Raw genomic sequence first — 19,288 nt, 5'->3', positions numbered from 1 at the left:
AGCCTCCTTCACTCCTCCCTAAAAAACCTCAATTTTTCTTCTGTTTGTTCAATTCAAATTTCATACACTTTTTTGGTACCCCTTCCTATGACATACTTGTCTTAACCTATTAATAGCAGCTTTGGGGCAGTCATGACCACCCAGCAACATAATGACTGTCATCAGTGCCTGCTCTACCTGTCGGGTGCTATTAGTTCATGGCATAAGTAAGGGCAGCTAACAAAGCTGCTCAGAGGAAGAACGGAAATGGACTCTAGAGGAAGAGGCTGCTTTTGATGTGAAGTGTCAGTCTGCCTTTGGCTGCTGATGTAGCAATCCGCAACTCTGTAAAAAGTAACCACAGGGATGCGGGCATGGAAATCCAACCATTGTTTTCTTTCTGATTCCGACTTAGATTTACAGGGTTTTAGGAGGCTTCCTTGATAATTTGTTAATCAAATGTTTAAATTTGAATCTTATTCTTTTACAGCAGGGGTTTGAGGGCTGTAGCTCGGTGCATTGCTTTGCCTTTAGCATGGTTTTTCATTTGGATTTGAGTATTTGCCCCAAAACGTATACATACAAACTCAAATATTTTTGCTAGTTTTCCTTTATTTATAATTTCCACAAATTGTGCAGTGGCTATATATTGTCAGTGAAGATCCTGCTTGTGTTACAGATTAAAGGTAATAGGAAAAATAATGCCGTCTTAAGGTTTTTATGAAAGTGGTCACCCAGTGTATGTAGCAGTAGTGAAGTTACCACATCGAGGTCAGAAAAGCCTGTTGATCTCATCTTCAGTCACACACACAGGTGTATATACTCTCCATTCCACTAAGTACTGCTTTTTATTTCAAAGTAAGACTTAGTCCGTAGTGAAAATCTAACGTAATGATAATAGAAGTAAGATTTTTAAGTGTCATCTTATTTTTTTTTAACATGATGCTTGATTGAATTAACTGAGGAGCTTCTGTTTGGTTTCACTTCTCTCAAAAGTTGCAAAATTATTTTCTGCCTAGGAAGATGAGAATGTGCCCACTGCTCCTGATCCTCCAAGTCAGCATTTACGAGGGCATGGAGCAGGCTTTTGCTTTGACCCCAGGTAAGTTTTCTTCTTCCTTTGTAGAATTTGGATTACTAGTGGTTCTCAACGTACAGTCCTTGGAAAGATGTTAGAAATGTGCATGAGCCAGGGCCCGCCCTCCTTAGGCACTCTGAACCCAAAACTTTTGTGGTAGGGCCCAGTAATACTGTGTTTCAGTATGCCCTCCAGATGGTTCTGACACCTGCAGTCCTTTGAAAACCAGTGCTATGAACCCCTTTAATAGTTAAGATGAACACTGTTGGGAAATGAGAAGTTGTGTTAATTTCTATAATTTTATAAAAGGCATATTCTGTTAAAAATCGAAGAATTCTTGTCACTGAGCTTCATGTTACATGCGATTGTATTTTCTTGGATTTTAATGAGAAAAGGATTTTGTCTGATTGTAAAACTAAGGCTTTATAAATGTCTTACACAGTTGTCAATATAGCAAGCTTTTAGAAGCAGAAAGAGAGGCTTCTGGAGTAACTGAAGACTTTCAAGTTAAGTTGTTAGTATGAATAATAGCTTAACTAGATAAATGTAAAAATCTACCTATTAGAAATATGTAATTGTTTCATTTTATTTTCTGAAGCTTTGATGTTCAGAAGAAATGTCCACTCTGTGAGTTAATGTTCCCTCCCAACTATGATCAGAGCAAGTTTGAAGAACATGTCGAAAGTCACTGGAAGGTGTGCCCCATGTGCAGCGAGCAGTTCCCTCCTGACTACGACCAGCAAGGCTTTGAAAGGCACGTCCAGACCCATTTTGATCAGAATGTTTTAAATTTTGACTAGTTACTTTTTATTAGGAGTTAGTACAGTTTAGCAGTTGAAAAACAAAAACAAAACCCCCACCTCAAGTAGACTACTAAGGAGACCACAAGGTGTCACCTTCACGCACCCCCTACAGTACTTTTCTGACCAAGAGCTACTTTGAGTTTGGTGTTACTAGGGTCAGGGTCAGTGTGTGGCTTCTCAATAAATATAATTTTAACCTCTGTTAACCTTGCCAGCTTAAGTAGTTCTTGTGTGTTGTATCTTTATTCCCCATTTTGCAGAATTGTATGAATAAAGGAAACAGGGACTATTTTAATGTTACCACACTAAAAAAAAATATATATGTGTAGTATGTTATTTAGAAGAATTTACAAGTTTCTGTTGACTTTGTTGATTGAGCATGACTACTAAAAATTATGTAATGAAATTGAATACAGAAACTTCCATAATTTAGCTCATGCAATGTTTTTTAACCCTCTTTAGAAAGGAGCTGCATGTAGAATGAGATCACATGCTTGCAAGATAGCAAATATCCTTTTTATATTTGAAATGTTTGCTTTAGGAATTAATAGAAGGCATATTTTGCTAATTTTATGACTAAATTTAGAATGAACTGAATGATTATTTTTAAGCCATCGTAAAGTCATAATTGTGTCTCATGGGGAAATAAGATGTGTCAGTATAGTTGTTTCATATTAAATGATCCTGCTAAACAGTGATGGTTGTGGCATAAAACCACAGAAAATGTATTTGTGTCTTTTTTCACATTTTCCTGATGAGTATAACTTTGAAAAAGTGTTCTCTGTAAGTGATTAAATATGTAACATGTAAACCCAGATCAAACTAACATGTTCCTTATGTCTCTGCTTTGTGTCATATCCATTAACATTAAAGAGGACACATTTTTAGAACTGTGCAATTTCATTGTCAAATTTGTGATAACTTTTCATTAAGTATATAGCATCTTCAGTGTCTTTTTGGTCTGGGCCCTTACAAAATTTCTGAACAACAGTTCCTCCTCTTAGAATATGAATGTTAAGAATTTAAAGTACTGACTTTTTGATTTTGCTATTTGTGTGGTTATCAAAATATTTACGCTTGTCTTAAGAAACTAGTTTAACCTAATACTCAGGGTAGCAGCATTTGGAGTAATATACGCGGAGTGCACACCTATCATCTCACTTGTTTCTAGGAGCAGAATTCGTTTATCGTTGGAATCCTTTAAAAAGATGTGAGTCTCAGGCCAAACAGTATTAGGTAGCCAGATGTTAGGAGATGGCAGCCCTCGGATGAAGTAGTAACGAAGACTCCGGATGCCGTAAGCTTCTGGATAGCTTATAGGATAAGCAGAAAACGTTCAGGTAAAGTATACCCAATGACAGGAACATTTTTGTTGCATCAGTTAGTAATTGTGGACCATACTAATCTAAAAGTGTCCTTTGACTATCACAGTACTGCTGCTACTACCACCAGTGAAATGAAATTGTTCATCATACTGACCTAGAACTTAGTTTTAGTTTTTGGCCCCAACCTTAAGTAGTTTACAGAAAAGCAGTGTGATCTACTCCGAGCAAAACATTGAAAAAATCTACATGTGTCAGCTGAATTCTGGGAAAAAAAGAAAAGGCAGCCTAAGACAGAGCAGGGTACTGAATGGATATCTTAGTTTTCATGGCAAACTTGATACTGGTCTTTATAATGGATGCTAATAAAAATAAAGAGTCGTGTTTATTTTGGGTCAGAGGCAGTTTATTTTAAATGTGATTTCATTTACATTTATAAGCAGCTTTTCTTGACAGGAATTTTTGATTAAGTTGCCTTCAGTTCTAAAACAAACCTCTTGTTGCTTTCAAACTTAATGTGCTCTGTCCCGAACAAAACATATGAAAATATAATTTAAAGCACAGTTTTCACAGACACGGTACAATACATTCACTATACACGGTATAACAAAATATTCCCATCCTTACCTGTTTAGTAATACTGTCACAATGAATAAGGAAATAGAAACTGGAGTTGGTTTTATAGTTGAAAGAAATTTTGACATGCACAGTGACTATTTTATGACTGTTTAGCTGTTGAACTACTGATCTGGCCTACAGTTTCTTGCACTAGAAGGAGCGAAGCTAAATAATAATTGGTGGCCTAAAAAAATTTGGTCAATTGTAGGTAGATATGAAATAGCCAAGTAGGGCCTTCTTATGCACCAACTAGTTGCTTCTCAGGTCTGGATCACCCTTTAATAAGACAAAGGATAACATTGTATATTCAGGACCAAGACTACTCTTCAGAGATCTGAGGACATTTTTAGAGGGCAGTGTCTTTATAAATACTTTAAAATCCCTCATTATGAGGGATTCACAACTTAAGGATATAGACGCTTACCCATCTGGATAACAGAATTGTCTTCTTTTCAAAATGTTGGAAAAATTGAGGAGGGACACCTGCTTCCCATCTGTAAGACTTTCAACAAATGGAAACATGTGAACCAAGTTATAAGCATTTTGAGTTTGCGTTTCCCCAGTGTCGTGGGCAGTTAGCCATCTCAGAGCAATTTTTATTGCATAATTAGGCAGCTGGTAAACTCTCATGTTTAAGGAACAGCACTTGGGAGAAATGAACATTCAAGGCATGATGGTATTTGTTGGTAAGTAAAACTTGAGGAATGGTCCAGACATAGGTTATACTCTTTAACGGGTCATGTGTTAGTCACTCTTTGACCACCTGCTGCAAGAAGCACTTAATTGTCAATAAGGCTCAATTTCATATTTCAGCAAAATGTCTTATAAAGCTAAACAGACATTTCCAATGGGAATACAGACATCTACAATGTGATGGAAAAAGTGCCTTCAAAAAAAGTAAAAACACAGTGGGCATGAAGGAAAGGTGATGGGGTCTCAACAAAATGTACCTCTTTGAAACATGCTTGGAATTGTAATTCTTATTTGCAACCCACAGGTTTGTTAGGGCAGTGGTTGCAAGAATTGGCAACACATAAAACATTAAATCTGTTGGCAATAGAGAACTACAAAGTGCTTTGAAACTTCACCTAAAGATGAAGCTAGAACTAGATCGCACACACACAAAATTTGCACTTAAGTATTTCAAAGTGTTTCCTAACAGATTTCAGGTAAAGGTATTTCACTAAACTGGTATCTTGGTCCACAGATAGCAACAGGCATAAATTGAATCCCTTGCACCCAGCAGGCACTCGATGAATGTGTGTTAATGAGTGAACTGAATAGACTTTTCATACAAAAATGTCATAACACTAAAATGATTGGTAAGTCAGATGGCAAGATTTTCAGCTTTTTAAAGGGCAAAAGGATTTGCAAGATAATATAAAACACAGAAAGCACACCTTTTATGTATGTTATTTAAATATGAAAATATTTTTAGCATATTATGTTAAACATTCTTTCTTATTTATATTTCCATTACCTAAAGTCTTTCTACTCACAAGTACTAATAACTCCATTATGTAAGGCATGGTAACCAGTTTGATAGTGAAAGTATTATTTTGGTTTTGAACACAATGAGTCAATGTGTTGAAAAACTTCAATCACATTACAATCTTGGGGAAAAAAAACACCTCAGTGCCAGCCCCTCCTCCCCCCCAGTCGAGATCACTGCAGTACAACTAAACATATGCAACATGCCCTCCGTTTTTATTTTGTTTTGGGGGAAATGTGCTGAAGAACCTAGAGCTTTTTTGTTTGTTTGTTTAGCACCTTATATCAAAGTAATGAAAATGGGTATGATGATTACATGTGCAAATGTACAAAATCATTAACTCTACAAAGATACATCATTCCAAAATTACAGAAAAAATTTAAAGCATGCATTTAATTCTTTAAAGGGTTGCTGAATGCTTCCCCTGAAAAAGGTGGCTGTTTTCAAAATCAGCAACTGCTGGTGAGGATTTCTTGGCACAGTTATGACCAGCATGTTATTGCTGCATCTTCCTGATAATCTCAGCCGACACTGGGGGATGGAAATTGATTGTGTGGTGCCTCAGGCCCTGAGCTGTCTTGTAACTCTTACCACAGCGGCATTTGAATGGTTTGCGGACACGAATCTGTGTTCTGTGACCATTCTTAGCATGGTACTTTATGCCATTCACATTCTGTGGAGAAGACAAAAATATCGCCCATTAGATGCAGTGACACAATGTTTGTCAGATGGGGGAAGACCTCAGTGTGGGTCTGATGCAATACTGGGCATCTCCTGGAAGGCAGCTGTATGCCCACTGGGCTTTTGCATGAACTCCAGTTGTGACCTGTTCAAGCAGGCTGTGCAGACCGGGTCATGCCCACAGCGAACCCAAGGCAATTTCACACATACCTTAGTTACTCTGCAAGTACTGACTGAATGTTCCCTGAATATGTATTTAAGACTCACAGGATGTATGTAAAGAAGCACAGTTCTGAGTTTTTTCCCACTCCGAAGCATGTAACCATGAACAATTATATGAAAATATCCTCAAGATGGCCAAAGACTATCTAAAGAAAACAGGGCAGTGAAGTTCAAGATGTTCATAAATTCTTGATTTGGAAACTCAGCTTGTGTCCTGTCTCCTGCACCTTCAGCCCTTGTCATTCCTGCATTAATCCCCGCATGCAGGGCAAGGAAGCACCTCATTGGTCTTTCTAGAGACAAGCTGGGGAATAGGAGTTTGCTACGGTGGCAGAATCAGAGCCATTAGGACAAATGGGTAACAGACCACTCCCCTGCTGCTCCAGCCATCCCACCAGAGGCCCAGGGACGTGGTAAAGGAGCCAACCTTTGTATCCAGCCCCAGCTGGCACCCACTGTGATGGCATGAGACACCCCCAAGGGAGCCACCTACCAGGAGGCTGGCAACACACAAAGATAACTGCTGTTTTACGCACCAGGGAGGGAGAAGGGGAGGAATAACAGTTTTGTGACTGTCAGAAAGAGACTGTCAGCTTTCTAAGTAATAGTAACAATATGGTAGGAAGTCTCCTGGCTCACAAATGCTAATAATTTGCATCTGCCTGATTAATAACATCACATTTATTAGCTCGACAGATATTGAGGACCTCGTAGGGCTCCTTTCTGCGGATGAGGGTTAATACAACCTTTCATGGCCTTCCTTTCATAGAGAGCTTGATGCAAAATGGATCATTAAAAATCCAGCTACACCTGTGCTCCAGTGCCACTCACGCCTTATCAGAAAAGAGAGGAAATCAAAAGTAAAAAACATTGGACCAACAAACAAAAAGGGCATATAGCGCCTCCAACAGGATCGGGACTTAAGATACTCCATCCACACCCCAATTTTTATAACGAAGTAGGTGAGGGAAGGTTTCAAACCAGAAATTGCTAAAGCTACAGGAAGCCTGTCCCACATGAAACCAGATCTGGACTTCACCAGGGGAAGGACATGCCCCCAGGGTTGAGGTGATTCTAGCAGGTTCTGTGGCCTGTTCTCAGTTTGAATGTAAACATGGCGTATCTGGCTGTGAGACTGAGGGAAACACAGCCAAATCCATAAGTCAGCTTTATTACTCTGGAAAAATGAAGAAGCACATGTGGAAACGTGGCATTTCCAGGGTTGGCTAAATAACCTAAACTACCTCCCTGTCTTTCTCTTTGCTGCTGTCATTTAAAATGTTCACAATTGTCACGGGACGCCATTATCACAAATGTTGGTACAAGCACCAATCAGATGTAAGATTTCCTCCATCTGTGATTCACAGGTAGCAATGGGAATCCTCCACCTTCTAAAATTTAGGAACTTAAAAAGATTCACTGAAGCTTCTAATTGCAAAGATCCTGAAATGATTTTGGTCTTTCAAAAATATTAACAGCAACAAAAACAATGTCAGGCAACTTGAAAATGAAATGCTTATTAAATTCTGTGGTCTCTGAAAAGAGGTAAGGGAATTGAGCTTCAGTAGGGCAAAGAAAGGAGTTCCCGTTGTGGCTCGATTATGAACCTGACTAGTATCCATAAGGATGTGGGTTCGATCCTTGGCCTCTCTCAGTGGGTTAAGGGTCCTGGCATCGCTGCGGCTGTTGTGTAGGTCAGCAGCTGCAGCTCCAATTCGACCCCTAGACTGAGAATTTCCATGTGCCCTGAGTGTGACCCTAAAAAAGCAGAAAAAAAAGAGGGGGGAGGCAAAGAAGAACTCTACCAGCAAGAACTTCTCATGCTGAGAACTTCATGTCTGCTGTCTTACTCGGTACTCATGTTTTTGAAGTTCCTAGGCCAGGGGTTGAATCTGAGCCGCAGCTGCAGCAACGCCAGATTCTTTATCTAATGTGCCAGGCTGGGGATTGAACCCATGCCTCAGCAGCAACCTGGGCCACTGCAGAAACAACGCCAGATCCTTAACCTACCAGGCCACAGCAGGAACTCCAGTACTCATGTTCTGAATAAAATGAACAGGGAAGGTGAGTGACTTGACCGAATCACGAGGCCGGTACATGACGGAAGTGGAACGGGAACCTAGGGATCCCCGAGTCCAGAGTCCACATTAGAATCCCAGGCACCCGAAGTGCTACTCCTTGGCACAGCCAGCTGGTGGTCTTAGGAAGACTCGTAAAAATCAGGAAGGACTGGGACGCTCAGTCTGGAGAAAACGGAATCTCAATGAGCAGAGGCAGGGTTGCAGGTGAAGCGAGGGGCGGGGAGGGGGTACCGAGGGGGACCCGCGGCCGTGCGCGTGCTGGTGCTGGTTCCTTTCCACGCCAGGAACTACCTGTCCCGACGAGAGAACCGAGCCAGTGGGGGGACAACAAAATTCCCCTCCAACTCAAGTCATGAAACCTGAAGCCAGGAAGCCACGCTGGGCCATCACGCCCTTCACTGTGTGTTTGATCCCCGCTGCAGGTATTCGGGGCTGTATGAGTACAGTATGTGATGCGTGTCCTTGATATAAAACCCTCAACTTTCAATTTCCTGGGGGCCTTGATATTCTCCATAAAGGAGAGGATGAAGGTGCTTGGGGATTTGATGAAGAAAAATGGAAAAAAAAAAAGCGGAAGCAGGGGCTGGTCATGAGAGTTCAGGTAGAGTTAAGAGTGAAAGCGTGTGTGGCTGCGTGGTGACACCCCTCCTGTCCCAGAGGCAGTGCTGCAGGTCCCTGTCTGGGGCGAGTCAGGACAGAATCAGGTCTTTTTCTCCCCTGATTATTAACTTAATCTGTGTCCACTCTACATAACTGTAGAAATTTAGAAAACACTGAAGCGTATAAGAATATAGAAGAGATACAATCACTGTTCAACATCTGAGGTGTTCCAATATTTGTACTGTGAGATATGTCACATGAAATCAGATTTTCTCATTATTCTTTTTTTTTTTTTTACTTTTTAGGACTGCACATGGAAGTTCCCAGCCCAGGGGTTATAATCGGAGCTACAGCTGCCAGTCTATGCCACAGCAACGCTGGATCCGAGCTGTATCTGTGATCTATACTGCAGCTCACATCAGTGCCAGATCCATAAGCCACTGGCTGAGACCAGAGATGGAAACCGCATCCTCGCGGATCCTAGTCGGGTTCTTAACCTGCTGAGCCACAGAGGGAACTCCTTTCTTGGGGGGCCGCCCCCGTAGCATGTAGAAGTTTCCAGGCCAGGGAGTGAACCTGTGCCATAGCAGCAACCCGAGCCACTAGGGTGACAATGCCAGATCCTTAACCTGCTGCCCCACAGGAGAACTCCCTGGGGGGTGGTCTCAGACCTAAGCACTCTTGGGCTAATGAGGTCGTAGGTGCTCTGCCAGTCGTATGAACAGAGCAGGCAGAAAGGTCAGATGACACAACTTGAGTCTACAGTTGGGGAGTGTCTAGAAAGCCACTAAGGGTGTCCCCGAGGAGGTGGCATTTGAGCTGTGCCTGGAGAAACGAGGGGAACAGAAGTGAAAAGGACTGAGGGAGAGAGGAGGGGCAGGGGGCCTTCTCGGCAGAGCAACGACTGTGGGAAACCACTCGAAGGCTTAGCTGTACTGCTGGGCCCTCTCCCTTGCCCGGCCTGGCTGAAGTGTGGGGTGCCGGATGCTCTGCTTCTCACTTCTGCAAATGCCAGGGAAATGGGGAGGAGACCGAATCCTGAGTTAGTGCCCAAGAGACTCCCTGCCAACAGGGGCCCAGGAATGAGACACGGCTGAAGTCAGGCCCTGGGAATAAACAAGGTGGCAGCACTTCTGGGTTCTACCTGACTCTGCAGCACAGCGGCTCATTTCATCCTGCTCTCACCAAAACCCAACTCACCAGTCATGCAGGAAAGCCGATGAAATAATTAGACCATGGAACACCACTGCTCTGCGGCCACTGAAAGAGACTAAAGCTTTGGGGAACCCGACTACACTCCTCTCAAACACTCGGGTAGGAGAAGCCTTTCTTGGCAGTCTGGCCCAGAAAAGGAAACGCACACCTTCCTCATGGAAATCAGGACCACGAGTCGCCACCCACGCCACCTGCCAGCTCGCGGTGCTGAAGCAGGCGGCCTCCATGGCCCAAGGGTCACCCAAACTTCTTCTGTCCTTAGATGGAGAAAAGCCCCCACACTTCAAAAAGCCCCCACCAACTGTAGGAGGAAATTGCTGGAAACCCGGGAAACATAGAAGCAAAGGAATAAAAGAACAATAATGATAAGGAAATAGAAACGACCAGGGAAAAGGCTGGGGAAGAAGGAGACTAGAAGAGAGAATGCCTCATCCTCTTCAGCCCCTTCTATTCCCACGCCGTTTTGGCTTTCGGTCGGCTGCAGTCTGGGTCCCTGCTCTGCTCCTTTAGCACAGCTCATGTGCAAGACAGCCTTTAAACAGTGTTTGGACCCTTGAGAGGAGGGAGCACAGGGAGGCCCGGCTCCCGTGGAAACGACGCAAAGAGCATCGGGGAGCAGGCAGGATACAGGGACAGCGTCTCTGCCCAGCTTTTTCCACTTTGAAAAGAAGCAGAGAAATTCTTTCTTCAATGCAGAGCTGTCCTCAGGAAAAACCAGCTTGTCCAACAATCCCCTGGGCTCCTGGCTTCCCGAGGTAATTTCCTTGCCTTCCTACCCACCCCCCCCCAAAAAAACCCCCAAATTTCCATGCATTCTGACCCCAAAGAACATCCACACACACCCGGGACACCTGCTAACCCTGACGCAGGTCATGACGCCCTGATGGGATTCTCACATCCCATCCTGGGGGTTGCATTTTAATCAAAGCACATCTGGACTTAATAGGATAAAATTAACCAGCATAGAGAGCAGGTGAGACTTTGGGCCACTTACCTGTGGTACCTTTGTGTTTCATGCTTTTATGTCACAAGTAGGTATAAAAAGTACTGAAATAGATTCTTTTTTGGTGTTCAGAGACGTACTGAAGAAAGAGCAATCTGGGAAGTGTGCATGCTGCCACCCATTCCTCCAGCCTTTCTTAAAAAAGAGTCAGCCTGCTGCGCTGTGGGTAACCTGGCATCTCACCCGATGCACCAGGTAAGGCTCATGATTTTTCTGTCTTACGGACGGATTGTAAGGAGCTGCTAACCGCTCATGGGAGAGCTGGCAAACTTGCTTTTTGCCTCGCCCTCCTGGACCCACACTCGAACGCTGTGGGCATTTCTGTTTTGTCCTTTGGAGTTTTCCTAACAGAGAATTTAGTGCCCTTGGCTGCCCTAACACCCAGGGTCAGGCCCTCAGAGGCACAAGTTCTCGTCTGCACAGAGAACGCTGGAGCGGAAGCAGGTGGTTTGAGGAGAAAAATAGCAAAACCCCTTTTCTCTTGATGTCCTTTCATGCTGGAAGGGGGTTGGGGGCAAAGATTTCCTCAGCTGGAAGCTAAATGCCCCACAGCACTTTCCAGAAGGGCTCTGGGAACCGACTGCAGGCTTTTAAGACTTCAAAGGGCTCTTCTGTGAACCACCTGCAGAGCCAACCCTGGGGAAGGTGTTTGGCAAACAAATAGGTGACACATTTCATATTCTGACTGATATGACATGAATTTGAAGAATACCCAAGACAGGGTCCTCCTACGGGAAAAAAATTCTTTTGCCTACACCTCCCACCTGTGTCAGTGAAGGGGAAACTCCTCCTACTGCCCAGAGAGCAGGGCCAGCCCTGACCGGAGCGAGGGCAGCCGGGGCCAGGCCTGGGTCACAGTGAGGACCACACACCCAAGCAGCATGGGACGGCAGGCACCTCCCCCAGGTGCTACAGGCTCGGGACTCCGTCCCAGGTCCGTCCTCTTATGCCAGGTGAGGTGGTCCTTCTTTTACCTTGTATCTCTTTTTGCATCCAGGAACCGGGCAGGCGAAAGGCTTCTCCTCCCCTCCGTTCATGCACATGGAGCTGAGGATGGCTTCGGAGCTGATGGCGCTCTCTGTGGTCCAGGACTCATCGCTGTCCGACTCCTCGTAATCCACCTCCTCCTCGTCGTACTCACTGCCTGCGGGGCCAGAGGAGAAACGCAAGGATGTCAGGAGCAGCCTGGTCCCTACAGGTTCACCCTGCAGGGCAGGAGCCACCGCAGACGGGACAGGCAGCCCCTGATGCCTGGGAGAGAGCATCCCAGGCTCCGAGGGACCACGGGCGCATCAGCCCCTAGGACTCCCTGGGGGAGTCTCTGCATTCCCACATTCACAGAGAGGAATGAGCTGTGCCAGAACTTCAACGTGATTCTGTGGCAGGCCAGCCTGTGGAGGCAAAGGTGCTGGGAAGGCTTGGAGGCTAAAACCACAACCAACCAACCACGACAGATGCCCCCCCCTACCACGCAGGCACCCCAAACGCCTGATATTCCAATGGACAGAATTCTGTCCCTTAGGTTGATGCTTTATTGGTGTCGTAAATACAAAAATCTGTGCGAACAAGCTTTTCATTCATTAGGCATTTACACTTCAGTGGGAATTAATTGCAGATCTTTTTCGTTATAGGCTGAGCTGAAGACGATGAAGAAATTTGGGACTGAAAGGGGGTTACCCCAAGCAAGGAAGAAGGGGGCCAGAAATGCCCAGAGCTCCGAGGCCGCAGGGTCCCTGTCAGGATGCAGGTCTAGCTTGAGGAGGACCGAACACCTGTCTCCAGGGAACGGCACCTGCCTTTCAGCCACACACAGCGTTGTCTCGGAGGGAGGCCTGAGCTGTCACAGCAGACAGCTCAGACGGACGAGGGGATTCTGAGGGCAAGGGTTCTGCTTGGGACTGAATTAAAAATCTGCCTCGCTGGGAGTTTGCACTGTTCCTGCCTCACAGGGGTGTCTCTGCAGCACCAGGCTGCAGGGTCCATCCCCAGACTGGCACAACGGGTTCAAGAATCTGGTGTTGCTGTGGAGGTCACAACTGCGGCTCGGATCTGAGCCGGGGAACTCCATCTGCCATGGGGCGGCCAAGAAAGGAAAGAAAAAAAAATGTTAAAAACCCCTGCCTCGGCGACTTCTTGGCGGGGATGGAGAACCGCTTCAACAAGCTGCCCCTTCAGGCTCTTTAACGACGTCCGTGGCCATTTATTTGGAGCTTTTGCACAATACAACCCTGAAGGACATAATTCTACAGATCATAAACAGTGTAAAATAATATGTTGACAAGTCCTAATGCATTTACAAGCCCCATGGAATAAATAGGAATTATGGCACAACATTAATAAGAATTACATGGTAGCAATTACACTTGTGAAATTCATCCCCCAGGTGTGAGGCTAAATTGCACCAGGGGCCTGCCGGGGTGCTCCTTGGGTTCCCTCTGCTCCATCAATTATTTCAACACCAAATATTGGCACTTTTATTGGGTTTCATTTTAATAGGCATTAATAAGATTGTTTGAAGAGCCAGGTGAGCCAGGAACAGGAGGGACGCCAGCATTGGAGGTGAACACTGCAAAGGATCCAGGGAGGAAGGTGAATGAGGGCCTCGTACGTTTCAGGCACGTTCGATGCCTCGTCTCACCTAATCCTCGGTGACCCTGGGAGGTGGCGATGACTGTCACTTCTGTACCTCCGAGGAAATCGAGCCCTGCCAGGGTCAAGAGCCTGTGCGTTCTCAGTTAGCTAATAAGGGAGTCACTTTGCCCATGTAGCTGCCAGGCCTCCAGCGCCAGCAGCTCTCTGGGGTGGGGGTGGGGGTGGGGGTGGGGGTGTCTCTCTCAACCCCGGACACGTTGCGGGTCTTCCACCACCTACCACTCTCCGAATTCAAAGCAGCCCATTTTGAAGCCTGATTAGAAACGCAGGCAGCGCAGAAAGGCAATTGGGCAAAAAACAGCATTCAGTGTGGGTTTCCCTAAGCCCTGCTGGACTTGGCTGGAGCCTCCAGGAATGAGAGACCCCGTTTGGAAGGGCTCCTGTGACACCATCACAGGGGTACTACCCTGCCACATCCATAGGCCGGTCCTGGAGCAAGTGGTGAAAGCTGCTTTTAAGGAGGGTGCTATTTGGGACACTTCCCTCTTAAACAGATGCCATGTGCCGTGTCCTGGAAATTGCCTGTTAGAAAACTATACACGCTATTCTGCAAAGCTCTTTCAGCAGGACTTGAGAAAGTGAGAACGACTAATGTACCCATCTAACTGGGCTAATTGGTTCACCTGAATATCAAGAATCGCACAACATTTACAACTGGGCGGGGGTGGGGAGGGCGCTCAGACCAACCAGGGGCTTAACAAAGCCCAGCAGAAGTCAAAACAGCCAGACTCTCCAGGATCCAAGGGGCCGGGGCTGGGGGTTGATGCTGTGGACTCAGTCTCCCGGAAACTACGCGGCCTCTAGTTCCAAGGTGGGCAGGTAGGGGGACCACTAATTTACTGGGTATGTCAGGATGTCAGGATGCTTCGGTGAGTGAAAGCCAGCATGGGGACAACAGGCATACAAACCGGGCATCCTTGTCATCAGCACAGCACAAGGTCCTTTGCTTTGTGAAACTGTGTCCCTTGGATAGGGATCAAGAAGGATCTGTTTATACTTAGTTCTGTCCCACATCAAAGCCAAGCAATGCACAGCCTTGGGGTCAGGCCTTGGCTGGACACTGTCAGCTGAGTGACCAAGCTATCTGGCTTCTACTTTCTCTCCTGTGAAATGGGGGAACATCTCTTCCTGGCAGTTTAAGGACTGGAATTAGGGTCTATCCATTGGAGGGAGTGGGATGGATGGGGGTTTGGGGTTGGAAGGTACATTTAGCATGGAGAAGCAACGAGGTCCTCCTGCACAGCACAGGGAACCATATCCAGTCTCTTGGGATGGCACATGTCAGAGAACAACAGGAGAAAAAGAAGGCACATATAACCAAGTCACTACGCTGTACAGCAGAAATTGGCACGACAATCTGTAAATCAACTATCTGCTAATACAAAAATAAATTTTAAAAAAGAATTACTGTCTATAGATCACCTGGCACAGGAGGTTCCGCGCATAGGAAGTGCTCAAAAAACAGAAGACAGCATGGTATCATTTTTGCAATGGTACTACTTATTACATGTAAAATAATACTGTTTTTAGAAAGGCCTGTTGTGAAACTAGACAATAGGTAAGATAATTCTGATAGGTTTGGGAATCTCCACTAAAAACATACAAGAGGGATTCCGTGTCAGGAGAAGTGCTGTGCAGAGAGCGCTACAGAAGCCACGCTGGGAGCCCATGTGAGCCCTGGCGCTGCCGCCAATAGGCTGCGTGACCCCAGGCAAGTGATGTTACCTCTCTGAGCTTTAGATTCCTCATCTGTAAAATGGGCTAATAAAACTACCATCTCTTAAGGCTGTTGTGAAGAGCAATTGAGTTCCTGTTTTTAAAAGTATTTAGAACAATTGCATAGGGTTAGCATGAAAGAATTATTCGGTAAATACACAGGCAAAGGTCACATGAGTTCATTTCATCCTCTCTTTTCTCTCTCTCTCTCGTACCCGCTTTTTTTTACAACAGAGGAGTGGGGTAATCTACTGCTGCTTGGGTTCCTGTATCCCAAATATGACCCTGTCATCAGACACAAGGAATGTCCCCAGCTGTGCTGTGGGTCCTTCGTTCTGTAGCCAGAGGGCCTGCTGCAGGCCCGGGGGCTGCAGTGGTTCCAAAAAGTCACACAAGCTCAGATGCTGGCAAGGGCTTGGGGCTCGTCTGCAAAACTTGCCGGCAGGGCCCACAGTATCCTGCAGAAAACATCCAAGGTCAAAAAGCCTACTGCTCTAAGTCGCTTTTTGAACATCTTTGAACCCAAGGAAGAGCTAATCTGAAACGGAAGTTACAGCGTTAGTTACAAAACCATCTGGGCCCACCTTCTCTGCTTTGCCTTGCTCATTTCCTCATGTCTTTCCAAGGAGAGAAGCCCACACAGCCTGGTTCATCTTCCATCTCTGCTTCATCGGCCACCGCAAAAGGAGCTTCTGAATGAAGGGATTCTCAGCACACGCCAGCCCTTTGCTAAGAGAATCCCGCCCTCTGCCCCCATTTAGGGGACACGGGATGGAGCGAGGCTGGCGTTCCTGGCAACCATCTCCCAGCCCTTTGATCCTACATGCCAATCGATCAGAAGCTGTGAGCCCTGCCTCCCGGGAGGTGTGTGTGAATATACTTACTGTAAATGAGACACATCTACTCACATACTATGATAGAAAACAGATGCACAAATAAGAGGGTGAAGATAAAATCATTTAACAAATAGATGTGTTAATACAAGAAATTCTTGGGAAAGATTTCCTATTTCCCTCCTCTGCCTCCTCTGCCGTCTTGGGCCTTCACTCTGGAGCCCACTGCTGTCAGGCAGCCAGAGGGTCAGACGGGCCCCATCACAGCCAGCTTTGAGGCTGTGGGATTGAAATGAGCCCTTGGGTTGTTCCAGGGGAGGCGGAGGGGCCTGAAGGAGTGGATACGCGCGTTCATCCCAAGCCTGAGTGAGCACGTGACTCTGAGGCCCCCTGAGAGCCCGACCCGTCAGCAACCGGCTCTAGCCGGAGACGGAGCAAGGACGAGCTTCTAGTTCTGAGCCTGCGTCGCCCAGAATCCATACATGTTAACTTCTGCCTCATTTCCTTTTGTTTTTCTTTTTTCTTTTTAGGGCCATGCCTGCGGCATTTAGAAGTTCCTGGGGCCAGAGGTCCAAGGGGAGCAACTCCAGATCCCCAGCCCATTGAGTGAGGCCAGGGATGGAACCTGCATCCTCATAGACACCATGTCACGTTCTTGACCCACTAAGCCACAATGGGAACTCCTCCTTCATTCTTTGAAGAAGGAAAAAAAAATTGATAAAACGTATTTCCTCTGTGTCAAAGAGGAAAAAGACCCTCACCCCCTATCTGTAGTTTTAAGTAACTGGAGCAGGGAGGCGGGAAGAAAGGACTCGAGAGTGTGAGTCACAGAACAGATTCACCCTTGGGGCCCAGAGGAGGCATCTAGGCTACAGGCAGCCTGGCAGGTGTCCTTCTAGAAAGCTGGGTTGGGGCGCATTGGGTGGGGAGTCAGCATTGCAATTGGAAGGCTTGACTTAACAAGCGCTGGACCCCACACTCAGGTAAGCGTCAAGGAAGTTAGAGGTGCTCAGCCATCCTGGGGCTCCTGGCTCAGGATTCTAGCTCGGAAAGGCGAGGACCCGTTCATCTTCATCTCTCCCCACCTCTCCCCTCCCTGACCTATAGGACAAGTCAGCCCTAAGCCTTGGCCACACCAACTGAAAGGGACAAGCGCTCAATCACAAACAGAAACCTGCTTCCCACACTGACTGTCCCGAAGGCCCGAGGAAAGCTTTCTCACCCCAAAGAGAAGGTCTGGAGTCCCCATCGTGGCGCAGCGCTAACAAACCCGACTAGGATCCATCAGGACACAGGTTGGATCCCCGGCCCTGTTCAGCAGGTTAAGATCTGGCATTGCTGTGAGGTGTGGGGTGGGTCGCAGACGCGGCTCAGATCCCCTGTTGCTGTGGCTGGCAGCTGTAGCTCCGATTAAACCCGGAGCCTGGGAACCTCCATGTACCGCGGGTGTGGGCCTTAAAAAAAAAAAAAAACAAAGAAAGAAAGAAAGAAAGATCCTGAGGGCCTTAACTAAGAAAAGCAGATGCAAAGCCCAAGGACGAGGCTTCTTCGGGATGCAGCGAGGCCAGATCCTTAGCCCGCTGAGCAAGGCCAGGATCGAAAGCACGTCCTCCTGGATACTAGCTGAGGCTGTAATTGACTAAGCCCCGGCAGGAACTCCCAGGTCGCTAGTTTTGATGACCCTGTTCCCTTGGAAGAGAGAGCACCTTCAAAGACCTGCCTCGCAGGGGAGCCACAAGGTCGGGGGACAGCCAGGACGGCAGGGCGGCCAGGGGGCTGGGTGAAGGTGCCAGTGGGGATTCAGCCAAGCAACTATTTCGTTAGGGTGGTCGGTGTGTTTGCTGATGCTCTGGTTCCAAGGTCCCACGGCTTCACGGCTCTGCCCAACGTCAGGGCGCCCTTAAGCCCTGTCATTTTTCCCGCGCTAACGGGCAGAATGGGAAGACCCGAGGAACGCACGGAGGCACGTTGGCCCACACGCCTGGTTTCTTGATGTGGCCTCCTTTTGCTTGAAATTATTTTTTTCCTTAAATTCTGGCACTTACTTCTACACCTAAACTTACCGGTGCCTACCTGGATTTCTTTCTTTTTTTTTTTTAAATAAAAACTGTTGGGAGTTCCCATTGCGGTGCAGCAGAAACGAATCCAATGAGGAACCATGAGGTTGCGGGTTCAATCCCTGGCCTTGCTCAGTGGGTTAAGGATCTGGCATTGCCGTGAGCTGTGATGTAGGTTGCAGGATCTGGCATTGCTGTGGCATTGCTGTGGCTGTGGTACAGGCCAGCAGCAACAGCTCTGAAAGGACGCCTAGCCTGGGAACCTCCATATGCTGAGGAAGCAGCCCTAGAAAAGACAAAACAACAAAATAAAAATAAAAACTGTAGCTGCCTATAAATGAGCGAACTTTGCTTTCAACATGCATTTCCGGCACCAGAAGGAGTTAGGAGGCGATGCCTCTGCCATTTAGCTGTGGGCAGGGGGTGGCTCCTGTGAGCCTGGCCCTGGGAGAGGTGCTTTCCATGGCACCAAAGTTAATTTCCCCAAAGACTGAGGTTCAGGAGGTGAGGGCCGTGCTCAAGGTCTCCTGAGTAGAACCAGGCAGGCCTGGTCTGGGGCTTCGAAGTCTGTGCCCCTCTGATTTCTTTTCACATGGAATATCCCTGATGGAGGGAGCTAAAGATGTGACATGTAGGGCAGAGCCTGGGAAGTGCTAGGGAGGAGGGGGAGGGACACAGGGGGGTGTCCTAGCCACACGTGAAGGGCCTGTGAGCTTGCGGGAGGTGTGGGGCTGGCCCCCTCCAGCCGAGTGGGTGGGCCCCTGCCCTCCTGGGTGGTGGCAGTCCAGGCTTTCGAAGAAAATCTCCATGAATTGTTGTTTTTCCCAGGCTCTTCTGAATCATAGGCATTATTAATCGATTTAAAACTGACATTCACCAATGGTAGGGTTTCTACCAGAATTTCACGTGCACCGTCACAGGGAGGTAGTGGCTGCC

The 19,288-nt window shown here is 46.6% G+C and overlaps 2 protein-coding genes across 3 annotated transcripts in view; one reads left to right on the top strand and one right to left on the bottom strand.

Annotated features, from left to right (window-relative positions):
* TAX1BP1 (Tax1 binding protein 1) overlaps window positions 1-3,570 on the top strand; it is an 82,451-nt gene extending 78,881 nt beyond the window's left edge. For both annotated transcript variants that reach the window (XM_047763869.1, XM_047763868.1), the window contains exons 17-18: window positions 999-1,081; window positions 1,656-3,570. In XM_047763869.1, the coding sequence (XP_047619825.1) occupies window positions 999-1,081; window positions 1,656-1,857 (285 nt within the window). In that variant the 3' untranslated portion in view covers window positions 1,858-3,570. The remainder of the gene's footprint in view (window positions 1-998; window positions 1,082-1,655) is intronic.
* Window positions 3,571-4,263: 693 nt separating this feature from the next.
* JAZF1 (JAZF zinc finger 1) overlaps window positions 4,264-19,288 on the bottom strand; it is a 335,688-nt gene continuing 320,663 nt past the window's right edge. The window contains exons 4-5 of the mRNA XM_047763870.1: window positions 12,069-12,238; window positions 4,264-5,965 (exon numbers count right to left, since the gene is read on the bottom strand). Of these exons, the coding sequence (XP_047619826.1) occupies window positions 5,789-5,965; window positions 12,069-12,238 (347 nt within the window). The 3' untranslated portion in view covers window positions 4,264-5,788. The remainder of the gene's footprint in view (window positions 5,966-12,068; window positions 12,239-19,288) is intronic.

The sequence above is a fragment of the Phacochoerus africanus genome, chromosome 16, assembly GCF_016906955.1.
Source record: "Phacochoerus africanus isolate WHEZ1 chromosome 16, ROS_Pafr_v1, whole genome shotgun sequence".
Lineage (NCBI taxonomy): Eukaryota > Metazoa > Chordata > Mammalia > Artiodactyla > Suidae > Phacochoerus > Phacochoerus africanus.
The sequence above is the reverse complement of the archived record's forward strand: the minus strand, read 5'-3'. Positions and strand labels throughout refer to the sequence as shown.